This window comes from Panthera onca, chromosome A2, assembly GCF_046562875.1.
Source record: "Panthera onca isolate mPanOnc1 chromosome A2, mPanOnc1 haplotype 2, whole genome shotgun sequence".
Lineage (NCBI taxonomy): Eukaryota > Metazoa > Chordata > Mammalia > Carnivora > Felidae > Panthera > Panthera onca.
In genome coordinates, this window is record NC_138340.1 from 19,481,093 (window position 1) to 19,501,746 (window position 20,654).

General features: G+C 56.5%; 1 protein-coding gene across 4 annotated transcripts in view; it reads right to left on the reverse strand.

The window, feature by feature from the left end:
- The window catches only part of CACNA2D2 (calcium voltage-gated channel auxiliary subunit alpha2delta 2), a 142,752-nt gene extending 122,887 nt beyond the window's left edge, over positions 1–19,865 (reverse strand). For 2 of the 4 annotated variants that reach the window (XM_060631079.3, XM_060631078.3), the window contains exon 1: positions 19,356–19,865. In XM_060631079.3, the coding sequence (XP_060487062.1) occupies positions 19,356–19,570 (215 nt within the window). In that variant the 5' untranslated portion in view covers positions 19,571–19,865. The remainder of the gene's footprint in view (positions 1–19,355) is intronic. The other 2 variants (XM_060631081.3, XM_060631080.3) reach the window with 1 other exon arrangement.
- Between the last annotated feature and the right edge of the window lie 789 nt (positions 19,866–20,654).

A 20,654-nucleotide genomic window follows, 5' to 3' on the forward strand; every position in this document is an offset into this window, starting at 1 on the left:
AGCGAGACTGTGCCTCCCTCCCTCAGACTAACAGTGAACAATCAGCCAGCTTTAATTAGGGCGCTGGGTCCAGCCCAGTATTTACTCCTAACAGCCTGAGTGGGGAGAGGGCAGGAGAAGACCTGGAGCCAGAGAGCAGCATGGCCCTGGGCTGGGAGCACCAGGCAGCCCACTTGGCCCAGAGAGGGATGGAGAGTGTCCAGACTCACACAGCAAATGGTCGCAGACCTCAGCCTCACTCCCCACCATCAGTGCAGGATTAAGGCATACAGGGGCAGCAGCAGTCAGGAAGGACCCATAGACGATGTAGGCCTCAGCCAGAGTTGTTCTGGCTGAGAAGGGGAAAGAGGTTCCCCAGCAGTGGTTAGGAAAGCATGGAGGGTCACCTGAGCCTGACATCAGTTTCTGCCATGGTTAGCTCTGTGACCTTGGTAACATCCTTTCATCTCTCTGGGAGTGAGGTGGTTGTCACACCCACAGTCACGGGGTTCCTGAGCAGGACCTTGCTCACCATACCTGGTCTGGAGTTTTCCAGCAGTAGGGAGAAGAGCCTAAGGGGGACAGCTCCAGCCTCCATGAGAGCAGCCCTTGCAGTACCTGGAGAGTGGCTGGGGAAGGCACCAAGGGGCAGGGAAGGCATGGGGACCCAGGCCAGAGTTCATGTTGGAGGGCCTTGGTGATGGCCTGGGTGGGAAGGAGGAGCTCTGAGGCCATCTTCCCCCCAGCCCCTGTCGTATAACAAGCCCTGCTCTGGGGCCCACATCTAGCCCTGTGCTTCGTCTCTCCAGATCTCCGTTTGTGTCTCTTTGCCCAAGGAGGAGCGGTCTGAGGCCTCCACAGGCCATCTGGAGACTCATTTCCCAAGGGCTCTAACTGGGGTCTTCCTTCCTGGGGCCTGTGCCTATGAGTCAGGCATCACAGCGGTGATAGGCCAGGGCTCTCACTGCACTGCCTCGATTCATCTTCAAGTCAGTCGTTCAACCCCACTCCCCAGAGGGGGAAACTGAGGCACAGAGCAACTGAGTGATGTGCCCAAGGTCACATAGCTAATGAATGCCAGTCAGGATGACACACACCTCTCCTCAGGACCCCAGTTCTCAAATGTCCAGCTGCTGGTGTCCCATGGCTACCTGGATGTCTAACAGGCCTTTCAAACTGAATGGATCCAAAACCGATTCCCCGACCTCCCTCTGGATCCTCACTCTCCCTTCTCTCCCTCACCACCTACTTCCCTTGACTCAGCTGATGGCAGCTCCCTCTGTTCAGGCCCAAAGCCTCAGGGTGATCTGGAATCTGCTTTCTCTCTATCAGCAAGTCCTGTTCACCACACCTGTACAAAGAGTCCAAATCTTCCCGCTGCCTACCACCTCCCTGGCCCACAGCCTGCCCCGGGTTGCCACCATCTCTCTCTAGGACACATACAGTCGTCAGCTCACCGGTCTTCAGCTTCTGCCCTCACTCTCACCTTTCCTGGTCCGTTCACCTCCATGCACAGCCTGTTGGAATTATGTCCTTCCTCTCTCAACACTATGCTGCAGTTCTATGCCATCACAGGAAGGGCAAAGTCCGTCCAGCGGCCATCCACCCAGTGGTATCCTTGCCCTTGCTCCTCAGGGCACACTGGCCTCCTCGCTGGGGCTTGAATAGACTCCTGTACTCTGTGCACAGGCCTTTGCACATGCTGTTCCCCCTGCCTCGATCGGTCCTTCCTCAGAAGTCCAGGGGGCCCCTCTCTCACTGCCTTCAGGTCTCTGAACACACATCAACTGCTTGGTGAAGTCCACTTTCACACCCCACTTTAAGTGGGCCCCCCAAACAGCAACTGATCTCCACATGCCTCCTGGGGCTACTATGTTAGCTAGCATTGCACCAGACATCCTCTCTTTTGTCTACAGTCCGCCTCTGCCTGGGGCTATGAGCCCTGAGGGAGGAGGCTCTCCTTCTTCAGCAGGGAAGAATAGGCCATTTGCTAAGTGGCTGCACCTCCCCAGAGTCGGGTGACCTCCCCACTACCCTGCCCTACCTTGCGTGCCACAGGAGCAGGCAGGTGGGCTGACAGAAGGCTGCAGAGGGGCTGGAAGCCTAGTGGCTGCTCCAGGGCTGGCCCAGGAGGCCCTCCCTTTCCCTGGCTCCTCTCCGTATGAATTATTAAAGTTCATTTATGATGGGCCTGCCCAGGCCTGTGGCTTCTGTGCATAATTCATGGCTCTCCCAGAAGGGCTGGGCGCTGGAGCAGCCAATTTTTCCAGGAAGCAAAAAGAAAGTGCAGGGAAGGAGTAGCCCAGACCTGGGCTGTCTTCTCCATATCTCTTGTTTTCTTGTCCCATCTGGGGCACCCCAGTGACTCTACCCACCCCTGCCCCATGGTGCCTTCTCCTGCACGCTTGGATTCTGATTCCTAGCGCCTGAGTCCATGGGCTTTGTGCATGCCCATCCATCTCTGTGCCTCAGTTTCCCATCTGTGGACAGATGGAGTTGTGGTTTTCAAACTGCAGTGGCAGTTGGATCATCCACCTCAGCTCCCCTGGTGGGTGAGGATCATGGATCTCCGGGGCACCGACACCCAGGTGTCATTGTTTGTGAATTTCCCAGCAGTTTAGAGCTGGGACACAGCAGTGAACAAGAAGAGTTCAAGAACCAGCTGAGGCCTCTCCAGAGTAAAGCAAAGGGTCCCAGCCAAGGACACAGGGTATCTGCCAGCCACTCTGCCCAGAATCCACCGTCTGCTCCCCAGGCTGGGAGCCACCTGCCCTAGTCACTGGCACAGATCGTGGACATTTTTAGGTCTGCAGTACCTGCTTCTCTCTCCAGCATATTCCCCAGGGAGTCGGGCACAATGGGAAGGTAACCCCTACTCAGGCCCATTTAGCAAATGGATAAACCAACGTTAACAAAGCTGAGTCTTAGGAGGGGGATATATCGCTGCAGCCTCTGTATGCCCATCCCTGTGCTGTCACGGGGGAGCCACGTCCAAGCCTGGTCTCAAGAGGTGCACAGTAGGGTTGAAGCATCTGGAGAGGTCACCAGGTGGGTCAGGGAGGAACCCAGCAGCTTCAGCTGCCAATCCCTGCCCCATACCAATAGCTGAAGCCTGATTGGAAGTGGTAACACAGGCTCTATCCATGTGTCACCAACTACTCCAGTCAGATTCTGTGATTCATTCGTCCCCATCTCCCCTCCTGCACATCCTCCCCACCCCCCAAAGTGAGTCAAATCCTCGATGAGCCACAAATAGCTGTCCTCTGTGTGCATCCTTGACATGGCCTCCTGCCTTGAGGAGAACAGAGACCCCCCTCCCCCGCCCCCCCACTCAGGATCCTCTGTTCTTCCTCAGGACAGAGATCTCCCTGTGGAAAATGGCAGGGCCCCGGAGGACATCCAGGTACAGAGACGAGGTGGAGCAAAGACCATAACTAAACCTATCAGGCCCAGCTTTGTTCTCTGGCCTTGTGTCCCTTCACCAAGTCACCTCCACTAGGAAGTCTTCCTGGATTTCCTCCACCCCGTCCCTAACCTATAGTCCTCACCTCATTTTACTGACCCTTGCCTTAAGTTGGGGCTGTAGCCTGGTCCCATCACCAAGCTCCCTTCATAGCTTAGCTTGCAGTATGGCAAAGAAGAGTCTTCTGGAAATGCCTCAGGATATATTTACCCAAACTTCCTGCCCTCACCAGACTGATGCCTACCCTGTTCACCTCCTTCAGCAGTGGGAGAGAAGCTGCAGGGCAGGGCTGGGAAAGGGCCTCCCAACTTCAGCAGGTGGCATAACACCAAGGAAAGGACCAGTGATGTGGAGCACTCACTGTATGCTGGATGCTTTGTGTGTGGTTCCCACTGATGTCACACAGCACCCACGGCTAGGCGCAGACCAGTCCAGGCCCACTTCATGGATGAAGACTCTGAGGCCCAGGCGGTGAAGCAACACACTCAAGGCTACCCAGCCAGTCTATGCTGAACTGTAATTTGAACCCAGTAAAGTACGGCTCCGGAGACCAGGGCGTGTCTTCTAGGGTCTCCCTAATCTTAAAGTGGATGCCAATGGCCAAGATTTAAAGTAGGAAATAGGGTGCAGATAAGGGCCACCCCCTCATTTACGACCTTTTCCAGCTTGAGAAGGGGCCTGCCCTTACATTCGAGCCCCTACTGCCTCCCCAATAATTGTGAAATTATTCCTTATACCCCTCCAGGGCTGTCCTACCATAGGCATGTTGTCTCAGCACTGTGAAGCCCACGCCCCCTCCAATTCCCCCCTAGAGAGCCTGGACTAGGTTGGAAGGAGGGATGCCCACTTCCTCTGGGATTTGCTTCTTGCTAGCACCTAGCTTCTCAGAGCCTCAAAGCTGCATGTAAATCGAATGTGAGTGCTCAACCCACCTTGACACGCTTTGGGCTGGTTACTCTCAGGTGCTCTGTGGTGAATCCTTTAGCAATGCAAATCCCCTCTGTGGGCTGCGTGGCATCCAGAGCTGCAGCAAGGAGGGGGATTCAGCAGCCACCTCGGCAAGTGCCCCTCCTTCTGAGGAGCCCCAGGGAGGGGGCCAGGCGGAGAGAAGCCACTCTGCCTGGTGAGCCTGAGTTGTCCTTGGGGCTGGCTTAAGGAGAGCAGGGCTTATTCCTAACAAAATATTCTGCACGTTGTTTCCAGCCTTCCACAAATTCCCCACTAGCTCATGTACTCTCTATTCATTCATTCAGATGGTTACTGGGCCAGGCTGCAGGCTGGGCACTGGGAAGGGAAACAGTGGTGATCAGGGCAGGTGTGAGCCTTGCCCTCAGGAGCTTGGAATTCAAGGAGAACAGACATCAGATCTGATCCAGACCCGATGAGTGGAGGGAAGAGGACTCTAGTGATGCATGCCAAGGGCCTGACCCAACCTGGGGGGCTGGCCAGGTGAAGGTGGTACTGCAGAGCTGGTGGGCAGTCCAGACAGAGGGTGCGGCAGGCACAAAGCCCAGGAGCGAGGTGAGCTCTGCCCACAACAAAGTCCCGTGAACACACCCAGACCAGCCACAGGCACCAAGGCAGGCTGCTCTCCCACACGGAGTCCGGCAGAATTCCAACCCCAGGTACGCAGGGAGCACCTCCACGTGCCAGAGGGTGGAGGGTGCTGGGCTACCGACAGCAGGGAGATGAGGGGAGCAGGCCCTCGTGTCCCCCTTGTGCTGACTTGTGGGCCACCCCTGCCACGGCATCTGACCTATGTTTACCAGCCCAGTCCACATGTCCCCAAGGTCCATCTGTGAGAAAGCAGGGTTCAGAGTGGCTACCCATCAACTTTGTGAATTTTATTTAACATGAGGTTTCCTACTACTTGCCCTGCTGGGAGAGGTGCTTAACACACAGCCCCTGCCCTGTGAAAGTTCTCCATCTGGGAAGAGTAGGCCCTGGGCTGCCTGGGTGTGGAAGGACCCAGGGAAGGTGGGCCCTCTGGGCAAGGGAGAAAGGGGAACTGGCAGAGAAGTGCTTGGTCTCCTGGGAACTAATTTCATGCACTCATTTGTTCCACAGACTACCCAGTGCCCATTAAAACCTGGCCCTGGTGCAGAGCCTCCCGCCCTGGGCATCCCAACATTGCCAGGTACTTTGCAACCTGTGACCTCCACCCCCACCCTCTGAGCCCCCTGGCTGGGGGCAGCAGGAAGCCGTGAGCCTCCACCATTACACATTAGAGGTGGGGGATAGTATTATTATTTCCATGGCCTAGATGGGGGTTCTACCAGTGAGACCCTCCTGCTGCCACTCCAGTCAGAGGCGCCCACAAGTGCAAAGCACTCACAAGTTTCCTGGTTTTTTTAACACAGATGCTGTCACTAAAACACCATCTCTTGAGTACGGGGGCAGGTGCTCAAACAGTGTCAGCTAAAAGACTGGACACTCCATCCTCACAACTATAAAATACAGGAAACGTGATCCCATTTTAGAGATTAGGAAACTAAGGCACAAAATGACTCAAACAAGGTCGTAAAGGGGGCTCTCTTTGTGACTCACAGCTTCTCCCATCCTTGATTCCGGTCCCCTGGACCAGGCTTTCTAGCAGGCAGCAGGTAAGTGCAGCAAGGCCAGCAGAGTCCATGGCTCTGGCTCCGTCCCTCTGGACGGCCCCATGAAGTCCCCACCCTTCTCCATGTTAGAGTAATGGCTTCCATACGCCACCAATCTGAAAATCCCCTATGAAATTTATTTCCCCCGGCACTGGATCAGGAACCATGGCAATCACACCACTTAATGGCCTCTGGGCTTGTTTCCTGCCACCCCTCTCCAGCTGCTCTGTGCCAGGGAAGTTAGGGCTGTGGGGCCCCAGTCAGGAGCTGTGCACAGCCCAAGGCATCCTGGGTGCTAGGAGGCACTGTCCAGGGGAGCAGCAGCCTGGGGAACACATCAGCAGCACAGGGATGGACACCACCTGGAGCTTCGGGAACTGGGGTTGGATCATATGGATGAGCCCCTCCCTTACCGTGCCCCTGTCCCTTGTCCTTGCCTCCCCACCCCCACCAGTGGCTTTCTCTCAGAGCAAAGTGGGTCCAAGTGCTTTCCCCAGGGCCTCCACAGCTCTGAGTGGGGGAGGCCTAGGACCATGGGAATGGCTGCAACCCTGAGAAGGCCTGTCAGAACTCCATCTGGAGAATAAGTCCTGCCCCACCTCCCCCACTACTACCAGAGGTGGTGTCTCCTCACCCCTTGGATGCTGCTTGGAGCGCCAGCCATGCATAGTTATCATTTACTCAGCCTTGCTTCCATTTCTTCTTCACTGACAGTCTCCCATAGACTGTGAGCTCCCGGAGAACAGGCCCAGCATACAGCTAAGCGGACTCGGGCGGGAAGGGGCAGTCAGGAGGTGGGTCCTGAAATTCGGGCAGGCTGTGGAGTGGTCAGCAGAGTAGTTGAGGCAGGACCAAGTGTCAACACAGAGGAGCAGTCAGGAAGGACTGTGGCAGCCAGCTGAGGAGGCCCAGTGATCTCCCTGAGACAGACCATAGACTCTGGCCACTGGCCACATGCATAGGCATCTAGGAACAGCTGGCTTCCACAGGTACCACAACCAGAAGACTCCCCAGAACCAGTATGCCAGCCCCCACCCCCGCCTTCCCTGGGGAAGTACCCTGTGCTGGGTGGGGCGAGGGGGAGGGGTGATCCTGCGTTTACTTTCCTGTCCCTACAGCTATAATTCTCTACCTGGGCTTACCTGGGTGGCTCTGGAAAAATATTGATGCCTAGGCCCTGCCCCTACCCAATTAAATAACATAGCCCCATGGGCTCCTGGACCTACCTCCCCCTCTCCCCCCAGGACAGACCTTGGAGGCAGCCCCTGGGCTGGGGCATCTCCTTGTGAAAGAGCCACAGGAGGGTGCGTGGAGTGGCCTTTGCCTCATGGCACCAGCAAAGCTAGGTCCATATGGAGGTCCTGTCCCAAACAATGTAAAAGCTTTTCCAGCTTCCAAAGACACAACCAGATTTGCCTGCAGACATCTGTGTAGACTCTGTTCAGCAAACATTTATTGGGCACTTGGTATGTGCTAGCCTGGAGCTCCAGCCAAGGACAGGTGGCCACCGCCCCTGACTCTCCCAGGCACAGAGCCTTGAAAGGTAGGCAGCAAAGACTATTGCAAGACAAGAATGGGGGAGCCTTCAGGCAGCCTAGGAAGCCCCTGACCCACAAGGGAAGTCAGGGGAGGCTTCAGGGAACAGTGACTTCCAGTCAAGCACTAAGGGATGGGCAGAGGTCAGCTAGACAACAGGCAGGTCCTGCTTGGAGCTGGCAAGGCCCTTTGCAGCCCATCTGACTGCTCCCTGGCTTACTCCATGATCAGTGCATAGTAGGTGCTTATTAAGCCCCCATGGAAGATGATGGCGCTGTCCTAGTGGTACTCAGTCCTGAGGGCAGAGATCCTCTCCTGTGTCCATTCCTGTGCCCATCAGAAGCAGCCCCCTTGGCTGTGGTCTCCATAGTAGCTACTTACAGAGTAGGACAGAGATGAGAGCAACACAGATGGGGTGACAGGAGAGCATCATCCTCAGCTATGGAAGGATCCATCAATCTGGAGGGTCCCAGGAATGACGATGATACTGAGGCTCAGAGAAGGAGGGAGGGCAGGTGGCTTGCCTAGCCTCCCACAGTGAACTGGACACAGGCCAAGGCTAGGGCAGGGTAGGAGGGCACTGGCAGAAGGAGGAAAGGAGGCCCATACCCTACAGCACAAGCCCCTGAATTTGTGGGCCTGCAGCAGCCAAGGTCTGGCTTAAATACTTGACCTTGCTGCCTGTCTGTCTCCCTCCCTCTGAGTCTTCCATAGGTAAATCTAGGCACCACCAGGGTGGGAGTGGGGGATGGAGCAGGTAGGAGGATGGAGGGTAGGGAGTGGAGTGATGGGGGAATGGAGAGTGAACCTAGACTGCCCTGCTCCCCCATTCCATGTATGCACAGGGGATCACAGTACCATCATCAGCTCCCAGCTGGTGAGTGGGAGAAGGCCTCAAAAGGAGATTCAGATCAGAGGAAGCCTTTCTTGGTCTGGAGGACTCACAGCTGTGCCAGTAAAGGCCAGCCCCAGAGAATCCTTTTCTCTCACTGACAGGTGGGGAACAGTGACCAGAAGGGCACCCAATCTAGGAGCAAGACAGAACCCAGGGCTTCTCCCAAGACTTGTGCCCTTGGCTGACTGACTCCTGGACACTGTGCCCAGCCTGGACCCAAGACTGATGCAGACAACAGAGCCCAGAGAGTAGCAGGAAGGGCCAGGGGCAAGGTCATGAGAATGCAGTCTCGTTGGAGCATGGATCTTATCATATCCATCAAGGGAGCCAACCAATGGACACCCAGTCCCCTCTGTAGTTAGCAGGCACAAGTATACCTACTCCACAGCTTCCCCCTCCCCAAACGGGAATCAAGTCTCACAGGCAGCACCCAGCCAAGTTCAGGCCCTCCCCTTGGCCACATCCATGGGTCACTTCCTCAACTCTGCAGCAGTAGGACATGCCCTCTGTCTGCATCTTCTCAGTACACCCACAGCCTCCAAGGACTCGGGGGTACTACAGACCCAGTGAGACAGCAGGCACCTGTGAAACCATGCCCCAAGGAACTCAGTCTGATAAAAAGAGGCAGCCCTTGGAGAGGAACAGTTGTGAAGAGTGCAGGAGCGTGGGGGCACCCCAAGGGTCCTGTGGTCAGGGGACTGCCTGGACGAGGTGAGCTACAGAAGGGCTGTGTGAGGCTGTAGCTGGGTGTTCTGAGTACTGGGGTGTGAATCCTGCTTCCATCACTCACTACCTGTGTGATTTCAGCATTACTCAGCCCTGCTGAGCCTCAATTTTTTTTGTCTATGAAATGGGAATCAAAATGGATTAATCTCATTGGATAGGATCCATGAAATATATCACCCAAGGCACAGCTCATAGTGACTGATGATGTAGTTAAAATAACTACTTCCTTAATAAATGTTTCCTTGAGCATGGACAGCCCCCCCCCCTTTCCCTCCCACCTTCTTCCTCACCCCTACTCCACGTTGAGGCCTCTGGTCTGGTCCTGCAGCAGAAATTGCCTTCCTATTTTCCATTACTCCCCGCTTCTTGCTAACAAAACCCAAGTCTGTAAGAATCTCTCCCCACCTCCAGCCCCAAGGTGACCCCATCCTTTGCTCAAGGGTAAATCCTGATTAGCTGGAGCCAATCACAATGCACCTTCCTTATTGCCAGTGATTGGTTTACAGTAGACATGTGACCCAGCACTAACCAATGAGGTGCGAGGGGAAGTTGGCTAGGGGCTTCTGGGCCAGGTTTTCTAGCCTCTTGGGAGGAACCCAATAACCCCTTTACTCCAATTGTCTGATACCTCTAATGCCTGGAGCTATGGCAGCCATCTTGTTGTCATGAGGGGCTTCAGCCAAGAACAGCCCCACTAAAAATGAGGCCAGCCAGGCAGACTGCAGGTGAAGACTTGGTCCTCAATGACAGGCTAAAGACCCACCTCTGGGCTCCCTGGCAGAAGATAAAGGGACTAATCATGACGGAAAAAGTCATCATGCTGTGGTTGCCACGGTGGATACAAAAGCTGCCTCTTTTCCTTGCAGCCAAATACACTCTTCAGACTTGCCTTTTGAAGGCATAGTGGTCAGCTCCACACCTACTCCATACCAACACAGGGTTGTCAGAGAGGCCCACAGGGGTAGGGAGCCAGAAGAGGGCATCAGTCAGAAGGGCTCTTGGTCTCAGTACTTGGGATGAGCAGACCAGTCCGATTGAGGAATATAGTGAGCAAAGACCAGAGCTCCTACTAGGACCTGCAAGTGGCTCTGCCTGGCTGGAGCCTGGATATTCACAGGGCTAGTGGCCAGAGACAGGAGCCAGCCCAGGCAGTTCCTCAAATGCAAAGTTGGGAAGGAGGGCTCTGCCCATGGCAGGCTTCTGGGTGCAAGGTCATAGTTAACCCTCAATAGGAGGTACTGCAGCATGCCTAGGGGGTCCAGGAAAGGAAGGGAAGACTCCCAGGTTCTCACCATGCCCACCCGGGCCACAGCTCACAGGGAGAAGGAGAAATGTCCATTTGTGAGAGTCCTCAGCACAGAAGCCTATTTTGCCAGCTCATTTCTCTTTTCTAATAAATGAAGTTGGGGGCAGGGCTGAGGTAGGTTGTTTTGTTGTTTGTTTGTAGGAACCAGTGGCAGCACCAGGCCTGACCTTTAAGGCTTCAAATGCAGCATTTCAGGCAGCGCCGGCAGGCAAAGAACACGGGCTGCAGAGGAAAGTTATCGAGGCTAAAATGCCACGTCAGGCTGGAAACTCGTAGCAGCAGGGACCTCTGCCCATCTCAGGATGGGTGGCCCATTTTTGCCCATCTGGCAACAAAGCTGTCCTTCCTGAGGGTACCCAGAAAGCCCTGCTGACTCTAAAGTGGCATGGGGGCACCAAGGTGTGTCCCAGAGGAAGATCAGGAGCTGGGGCCTCACACCACACAGGCACCTTGCTCTGTAGGACTTGCCAAAAGAGGCCTCAAATTGCTCCTGCATCCCATGTCAGGGATGTTCTTATTATGAGAACCAGTTGTATGTCATAGTGCAAGGACAGCTAAGTGGGGATCATTCTTTGAGCAGCCTGTATTGAGCACTGGGGACTGGGTCCTGCCCACAGGGTGTGTGCAGCCAGAAGACAGAGCAGGGGCCGGGGGGTGGGGTTGGGGCGAGGCTCCTCTCTGCAGCCTCAGACAGCAGCTTCCTGGTCTTACAATGGAGGTGTCTGGGTCCCCAGGGACTTCTGTGGCTGGGATATGTCCTTCCCAAGAAAGGGAACCATGCAAGGCCCATACTGCCCAAGGAGATAGTCCCACCCAGGCACCCTGACCCCACAGGAACCCTCACTAGCCCTGCAGGCTCCAGACCCCTTCTCAGTCGCTTCTGCCCTTTGCGGAAGCCTCCTCCTGAAATGCCGAGGACACTGGGCTGTCCCAGCACTGACAACACAGGCCCTGAGAATGCCAGGAAAGCAAAACTAAATAGTTCTCTCGGACATCAGAACCCATCAGATCAGGGGCGGGGCTGAGCTGGGCACACAGCAACCCCAAAGGTCATAGCTCAGCACACGGCACCCAGACAGCTTGCTTATGAAGACTCGGTAGACAAAAATTCATCTTTGAAAGGAAGAGATCTGGCTGCAGATGCCCCAAATAGAGGAACATGTGGAGATTATCAAGCTGAAGGTATTGTACCCCAAATCATGCCCGCAACTGACTGCACAAATATTTTCCTGGGGGTAAGAACCCCAAATCAACAACAGATGCTCCAAAGGATGCCAGTCTCCCTCCCTTCCATGTGCAGATGAGAGGCACCCGCTCCAAGAGGGGAAAAATGCCAGCCCAAGGTCACACAGCAAGGGTTTCCACTCTCCCTGTACCCCAACCTCCATGCTCAACCTCCAGATTCTCCACAAGTGGAGGGCTGTTTGCAAATATGCTTCACTTCACAATGGACTCACCAAGCTTCTCTGAGTCCCAAGTCCTCCAGTGCATCTAAATACCATTCAATTTGCAAAAATTTGAATTACAAGGACACAGCCTGTGTGTTTCCTTCACAGACTGTCATCGCGCCAGTTGGTAGATGATCAAACTTTCCAGATCAGCCTTAACTCAGGCTGTTCCTGACATAAAAGTTTGCAAAACACTGGTCCTAACAACCAGGCTGCTTTATTTCCCACTGCCAGCATTTGCCCAGCTCTTGCATTAACTTCAAAGGCAGGTGCAGGAGGGGGCCATTGGGAGCACATTCTGGGTACAGAGAGATAAACCATGCATATGCCTGCACGTACATATGTGCACACATGCACAAGCATACCCTCAACTTCGCATTCATATGCACACACACCAACACCTATATACAAATGTGAACGTGGGCATGCACACACACCTGAGCATATGCACACAAACAACATGCAAGCATGTGCACACCGGGGCACACATGTTCACACACACCCAAACACATGTCTTCATATACAAATGGACGTTTACACAAGTGAACACAGCTAACACACATGTGCAAACACATACAAGAGGACACTCTTAGACACTTCCGTTCACAAGATTACATGTGCACACAGGCCAAGGCAAAGGCCAAGCACAGGAGGAAAGACCCAAAAGCCACAAGTGAGTCTCTGGTGCTCGCAGGGCCCGGCTGTGCAGGGGGGGTCACGGATGATGGGAGAGGTTCCTGGTAGTTGGAGTGCAGACCTAGCTGGACTGAGAATCCTCACAGGTCAGGATCCACATGCCCTCATCATGCACTCTCTGGGGTCAGGCCCATCCCTCAGGACCTTTCCTATCCCAGTCCTTGAGGCACCACAACCAAGGGAACTCTATTTTACAGACAAGGCCCCAAGACCCAGAGAGCCTGAGGAAGTTCCCAAGGTCACACAGCTGGTGAGAGGTGTGGCAGAGCCTCAGTAGCACCAAGCAGGGGACTCATTCAGAAAGATGTGGCCAGCAGGGAAGGAAGGCATGGAGGTGGGAGCCAGGGACCCATGATCTCAGGAGGGCAGGGAAGAGAGGCAGAGGGGCAGCTCCTCCCTCTCGTTGCCACTCCTTTCCCCTTCAATTAAGCAGTCCTTACCAAGGTGGGGAGAGCTGGATAATGATCAGCAGGAAAGACTTCCCGTGCCCCTCCCTCTCTGCTAAACAATTAGGTTGATTAGAGCTCAAAGTGGGTCAGTCGGAGAAGCAGCTTCAAGACACCCAAGGTGTGGCCAGAGGCCAGTGGAGGTGCAGGCTCCTCACACTGGAGGAGATGAGGTCTAGCTGGGCTGGGGGTCAGGCCTCACTCCATGGCTAGAGCACAGTGTGAAGAGGAGTGGGAAGACCCTGAACCTATCTTCTGAGGACACGAATGTCACAGTCAGAAGAGCCCTGGAAGAGAGGAAACTGAGGCCCAGGGGGAGGAAGGGCCTTGTCCAAGGTCACCATCATGCAAGCTACCCAGCTGAGAGGATTGGGCTGGAATTGCCTTTGACAGAGGTCCCCCCAGGACCAGACCCTCAAGTCCCCCATGTGAAGATTCCCTTCACCTAACCCCAGCTAGACAGGGTCTCCTACTCTGTGAGGTCCCTCCCCCCCACCCAACAGGCTCAGGCACCAGCACTAGCAGCCGCCTGGAGCCAAGTGGGCCATACCAGCCTCAGAAGGAGAAGACCTAGCTCAGGTGAGAGAGGAACTAGATGGTCCATGAGCAGGATCAGGCCCAGGGAAACCAAACCTGCAGCCTAAGTCCCACAGTGGCAGGGCAGGGCAGGGCAGAGCAGCCCTGCCCCCAGGTCCTGCCCGCAAAAGGTCAGGCTCAGATTGTGTGGGCCTGAATGACAGCATCTTTGACTCCTTTTCAGTAGCTCCAAGATATCCCCTTGGGGAGTTTGCAAGCCCCCCAGGGGCAACCCAATCCATTGGTGGTCACCTGCAGGGCTAACTCTCCCCCCACCAACCTTAGCCACAGGCAGCTCGGAAGGCTCTTCAGGTTACATAGGACAAGAGAGGAAGGGAAAAGAAAAAAAAGCAAAAACCACATATGCACCTCCCTCTGGGAATATGAATATTGATCCTGTAGCTTCTTGTTTAGACAGTAGGCACCGGAGGAAAAAAAAAACAAAAAAACAAAAACCCAACCTGACATGAACAGAAGCTCCCCAGTTGGCTGAAGGAATGTAGCCAGCAGTGGGAAAGCCCCCCACCCTTGCCTTTATGGTAGCCTAGACCCTGGTGTTCCCTCCTCCTGCCTGAGGCCCTGAGCCCACTCACTTAAAGACACAGGTCACCAGTTCCCGAGGCAGATCTCAAATCTAGAAGCCTGCAAGGACAGCGGCGGTGTGCGGGAAGAGGAAGGAGAAAGAGACCGCCCCCTACCCACAGACAACAACCTGCCAGATGGGACCCATGCCACAGGCCTGCCTACTTTGACTCTCCCAAACCTCCAGCTGCCCTTTGAATAGCTCCCTAGCCCCCCAGATCCCACCTGTCTGCACAGCATGAAAACTTGTAAGATCTATAAGATCTGAGCCCTCTGAAGTCCCCTCAGTGCTCACAAAACTGCCAAGGGACTAGAGGATCCAGCCTCAGGTTTCCATTAACACCCTCATGCCCCTTCTCTCCGGAATCATACTGGAATCTGGAGGGGGTGATGGCATCTTGGCATCTCAAGATAGGAGTCCCTCCTACCCACCCCTCCATTCCAGGCTGTCCTGGCCTATGACTCAAAGCTTTGGAGAAGAGGAAACTCTGAGTCGGGGGGCCCCATGATCACTTGTGTATGTGTGGCAAGGGATGGAAGTAGGATGGCAGTGAAGGCTTGAGCCAAGGAAGGCCCCCTCAAGGATGCCTGAGACCCAGAAGAGCAGAGGGATGGTGTGGGAAAGGTTATAGCTGGAAAGCCTAGGCATGCTTCGTCCAAAGACCTAGGTTTTGGTTCCCTACCCCCAATTTCCTGGGCCCAGTGTTCAGATGTGCCCAGGCCCCTGGCAAGGCAGCTAAGCATCCAACAGATTAGTCCTCTCTCAGTCCTGCCTCCAGAAGTGGTGGGGCTTTGGGCAGCACCTTCATCTTTCTGAGTCTCAGTCTCCTCATCTGTGGGATGGGCATGAGCACAGTTTCTGAGGTCAAGGTAGTAATGTGGATAAGGGTCTGGCCTGGGTTCATTGAGGGGAGGCCCACCATTAGACTGGTGGTGTCCCCCACCACAGTTAAGCTGGGCTTCAGGGAGTGAGGGAGGGAGGTAGTCCAGTGTCTGTCCTCAAGGAGCTGATACCCCATGTGGGTGGGTACAGCCTAAGCTAGTGGCACAACCCAGAGGCCTCCAGAAGCTGTGGAAACCCCTGAGGAAAGCATGCACTGATGAGAGGACACATGAGCAAAGCAGATAGGAAGACACTCAGCCTATGGGAGCAATATGAAAAGATGGAGGTGGGTGGGTAGGGGTCCGTCAGGCTGTAGCATTAGGGCTTGATGTTAATGTTTACAATAGCTGCCACGGTGCCCACCCGCAGAACCCTTCCTGCCCACCAGAGGCTACAGCCTCTTGCATGAATTCTCACCACCAGCCTCTTAAGCAGATTCTCTCGTCTCAGGGAAACTGAGGCAAGGTCATCCCAATCAGAGGGTCAGCTCTGGAGGCCAATGCTTGAGTCTGCTGGGCCTACACCTAACATCCAGCAAGTCCCCAAACTGCCTTCTCCCCAGGAGCTGGCAGGGTCCACCCATACACATCTGAGGTGCCAAAAGCGGGCAGTGCCCACTTGCACACAGGCAGAAGGGAAAAGGAGGCACTGAGTGTAGAAGTGCTCACTCCACTTGTGAGTCAATCTCTCCTTGGGGACACCAGTGTGACTGAGAATCCAGAGTGACACTCACCCACAGATTATGAGGGGACTCATCTTAAAAGGGCTCCCCCCATCTTATCAGGGGTCAGTCTGACACAGCTGGCTAGGAGGAGGTGCCCAATAAGGGTGGGGCACAGGGGAGACAGCAGCCAAGGGTCTCTCTCTTCCCAAAGCCTCCGCACCAGGAGGAATGTGAGCACTTGGCAGCCCTGCATGCCAGTGGTAGTGGCAGCAGACTGTGAAGCCTCGCCCCCTCCCTCCTGCAAAAGCTGCGGCAGGTCGTTGGGGAAATGGGGGACCCAGATGTGTGATGTTGCCTCCCTCTAATAGAGAGAGTCACAGGGAGGTGAAGGCGAGGGCTCAGAAGCCCAGACAGACACACGTCACCCACCATTAACCGTAGCTAGACTGACGCATGCCCCGTCGTGGGCACTCAGGAAAAGGAGCACGTACTCCAGCTGTCATTAATCTGCTGGGTGGGTCCAGACCCCTCAGGCTCTCAGTTCCCCACCCACCTGCTGCCAGAGGAAAGGAGGTGCTGGTCAGCATCATCACGGGGGCAGAGTGGGGCTAAGAGGGTGCTGCCAGCCAAGCAGCTCAGCCTGGCGCTCCACCCAGCACTCAGCCAGGGCCCCACAGAGTAGGGGACAGAGAAACCCAGGGATGCTGGAGAACAGGGGACAGAGGTCTCACAAAAGAGGCGGGCAGGACAGGGTGGGCACGGAGCAATGAGAGGGATGGACAAGGAAGTGGAGAAGGAATGGGGGTGGGGGAACCCAAGAAGGGGGTCAGGGAGGGGCCAGGAGACAGCGGGAGAGAGACGCAGGGAGAGGCAAAGCAGTTGCCCTCGGCAGCAGTGGCCATTCACAGCTCACCATTCCTGGCCGTGGGTGAGCGGAATTGGAAACAGGGAAGCAGGTGAAAGAGAGAGTGTGCTCTGACTCCTCCTCCACCAACTTCACCTCCAAACACATGAGTGCACGTGTGCACACACATGTACTCGCGTGTGGCCTCCTCCAGGTGGGGTGAGGGAGGCCCCCGCCCCCACCTCAGCCACCAAAACCAAAGCCCTGTCCCCACTCCAGCGGCAACTCCTCTGTCCTCCTTGATCCAGCGGCAGCCTCGGTCCACTTTGCCTAATGGGGAGAGGGCCACGCTGCCACAGCAATTATAGAAACAATGGCTACCGAACCCCAAACCCACACTGGCTTAAAACCCAGAGGCTTGAGGACCCGAGCCCCATCACTCTGCCAGACGCTCATGAGGAAATGATTTCCTGCCTAGGGCCCCCTCCACTGAGGGGTCATCACCTCGGTGCAATGACGCTGAGGCCCCCACTTCCCATCTCAGAAAGCCACCTGTATCAAACTCTCATTCTAGCCTGGCCACACTGACCCAGAAGAGTTCAGGGAGGCCATCCACTCCCAAGCAGCCCCACAGCAGCCGCCTTAGCCTTTCATGTTAGTTCAACAAAAGCCCCCACCAGCTAGCCATGGTCATGCGGGGCCCCTCATTCCATTCCCTCCCCTTCCTCCCTCCAAGGATCAATGGGCATCCGCATCTGCGGGACCAGGGCAGCTGAAGGGCGCTGGCTGTCACGGTAAATCCTGTCTGTCGTTGTCACATTAGTCACTTCCCTCTAGACCCTCAGAGCCGCGCAGCCCCCACCCCACCCCCGCTCTCATTCTCTAATTACGGTTTGCAAGACATGTCCCAAACCCTCAAATTAGCTCCAACTCTATCGACAACAGAAGAGTGTCCAGCTGGAAATGTGCTGCTGCCATCACACCCGCCTCATCGTCTTCTTGCTGGGGACAAAGTGACAGGTGTCCACTCTGGTCAGGGTCTCACACTGTCCTTCCAACGGAGACCCATGCAAGCCCAGCAGCCATCTGACCCACTGCAGGTTGCAAGGAGACGGGGCAAGGTGGAAAGAGGTGAAAAGAGACGTCTATTTAAACCTTCATTCAAGGAGCTACGAAATGGCTAGGGGAAAAATATTGTGGCTTGGCTTTAAGGAAAAAAGAACAACAAAAAAATAATGCTTCTGCTCTTTTTAAACATTGTGGTTTAAGTCCGTTTTCATCACGGCAAATCAAAGACAATAATGCACCCAAAAGCCCTGAACTTCCATATGATTCTCCTCTCCCTGCACACCCCCAACACACACACACACACACACACACACACACACACACAATCCAGACGGTTGACAGAGGACACGTCCGTGCGGCACCTGTAATTTGCCAACTGATCACCCGCCTGAGCACAGCCAGGCTGTGTGAGGAAAGAAATGACGAGATGAAGAGACACTCAGAGCAGTGCCTTTCCCGAGTTTGTTTTTCCCTCAACTGGGAGAACCTACAAGCTGGAGTCGGCAAAACCAGGGGCTCCTACCCTTGGGCAGAAATGGTCTAATGACGCAGAGTCAGCCTCTCCCCTTCCCTGAAGCCAGCACCTTCCCCTTGGCCACTAGCAGCCCAGCTACTTATTTCCCAAACCCCAGGCCTGGCTACTGGTGAAGGAGTTCAGGGACAGGTGGCTCCACACTCCTGGAGACAGATAACAGACAACAAGGTGGTCACCATGGCCCAAAGCCACAGGGGCAAGAGGAGTCTGGGCACTGACATAAGTCTGGGGCATGGTGCCCACAGAGATAGCTGTTGTCCTAAAGGACACATGCACTGAATACCCGCCTCCCACCCCCCAGCCCCAAATACATCTGGCCAAGCTCACCAGAGGAGGATGCCCAAGTTTGCAGGCTCTTGGGGACGGAGAAAAGGCTCAGAAGGACCATGAGAACCAGCAGAAGCTGGCAGGGCCAGGAGATGCTGTTCCCTTGTTGGTAGCAGCAGCAGGGGTGGGCAGGGTTCTCCCTGCCATTCACTTTCGGCCCCCACCATAGCACCTTCACCTCCCAGTTGGGCTCTCCCGGGGACCCTCTCCTCAGGTGGAGAACAAGGGACACCGACCCCCTCTGTGGCACCGGTCACAACAAGGTGCCTGCATCCTCTGCATCCAGCCCTTCCCATCAAAGGAAAAGGGCAGTGAAGACAGGTGTGGAGGTGCCCCCCACCTCTGGTTCAAAAGCGCCAGGTTCCCACTGGGGAGGAAACGTGGGGCAGACGCGCGACTCCAACTCTGCCGGGCAGGGGTCGCTGGCCGCCCCCTCACCGAACCTCAGGTTTCCCTCTCACCGGGACAGCGCAGGGGAATCCGCTGGCAAACTCGGAACCCCTCACCATATCCCAAGGCTTGCAGATCTTGCTTTGCCCCTTTTGGGGGTTGGGGGGAGAAAGGGCACCGCGGGGGAAGTTTCGCGACGCAGACAGAAGCACCGGGACCACGGCTGCCCGCCCTGTGGTTTTGGGGCCGCCGCCCCCCAGTGCAGCCGGCAGCTGGACCCCAGCGCCCCCGCCCCCGCGCGGGGCGCGGGGAGGGACTGGCGCGTGCCGGGGGGCGGAGGGGCGCGCAGGGCTCGGCCGGGGTCCCGCGGCGGGCCAAGGAGGCCACTTACGTGTGCTGCTGGGGGAAGCTGTAGGCAGAGGCGCCGGGGGCGGCGAGCAGCGGTAGCAGCAGCAGCGGCGGCAATAGCAGCAACAGCGGGCGCGGGGGCCCGGACGGCGGGCGCCGGGCGCCGGGGCCGGGCCGGGGGCCGCGGCCGGGCCAGGGGAGCGCAGTCCGCGCCGGGCCGGGCCGAGAGGCGCCGCAGGTCCGAGCCGGCACCGCCATGTTTCCATTCAAGATGCGGCGCCGCGGGGAGGGGGGGCGGCGGCGGCGGCGGGGTGGGGGGGCGCGGGCGGCGGGCGGCAATCCGGCCTCTCCGCCTCCTCCGCCTTCGTCGCGCGGGGCTTCCGGGGCTGCACCGGCCGCAGCGCCTCTGCGGGCTGCGCGCCGCGATCTGTCCGCGGCGCTGACTCGAAGCGCTCTGAGCGCCCGGTCCGGGACCGGCGCTCAAATAGCGGCCGCCGCCAACCTGCCGGCGCCGCCCTCCCCCTCCTCCCTCCCCGGCCGGCCCGCCCCCGCGCGCCCCCGCCGCGGCCACGCTCCCGCCCGTGCCCGCGCGCCCCTAGTCCCCGCGCGGCCCCGAGCCGGCTGTGCTGGCCCGCGCGGCCGAGCGGAGCCCGTGCGCGCGCGTCCTGCGCCCCAGCCTCTGGCAGACCTCCCAGTGCGACCCTCTGTGCCCCCAGCCTTGGACTCCGTGCCCCTCTCTGCGGCACCCGCGGAAGAGTTCCTGGCCCCGCGGCCCCTGGCAGGCGCGTTTGTGACCCTTCTGGGGGCTCGCGACCTTCAACAGGCTGAAGGCCTGGAGTCACAGGTTTAATGGTGGAATGGCAGACTTCAGCCAGTCTAGAGAAGAGGGCAGCGGTGCTAAAAGCACACTCCCAGTGGCTCCTGCTACCTGCAAGAGTCCTGTCTCAGGGGACTTGGATCCCCACGCCCTGAGAGGAAGAAAGGGCCTGCGTCTCCTGGCTCCCTGAGCTCGAACCCAGGTCCAGTTGCACAGTTGTGAGGGACCGAGAATGTCAGGGTGCAGCCCTCTAAAGCCACTCATTTACTTCCCTGGCCTAAGCAGGCCCAGTGTGCAGACCAGCCCCAAACCCCAGGCCCCAAGGCTTCCAGAGCCTGTATTTAGATTCCTCCAGTGCTGGGAAGCTCACTCCTGCTCAATCCAATCATTTCTTGTCCTTAGGTGCCTGGCTCCTCCCTGCTGCAGGGAGAAGGTTGGGGCTGGTGTGGCTTCTGACTCTGCAGCTTGTGGGCGTCTCAGAGCCTCAGTTTCCTCCCTTGTGAATGCTTATGTAGATGCTTAACC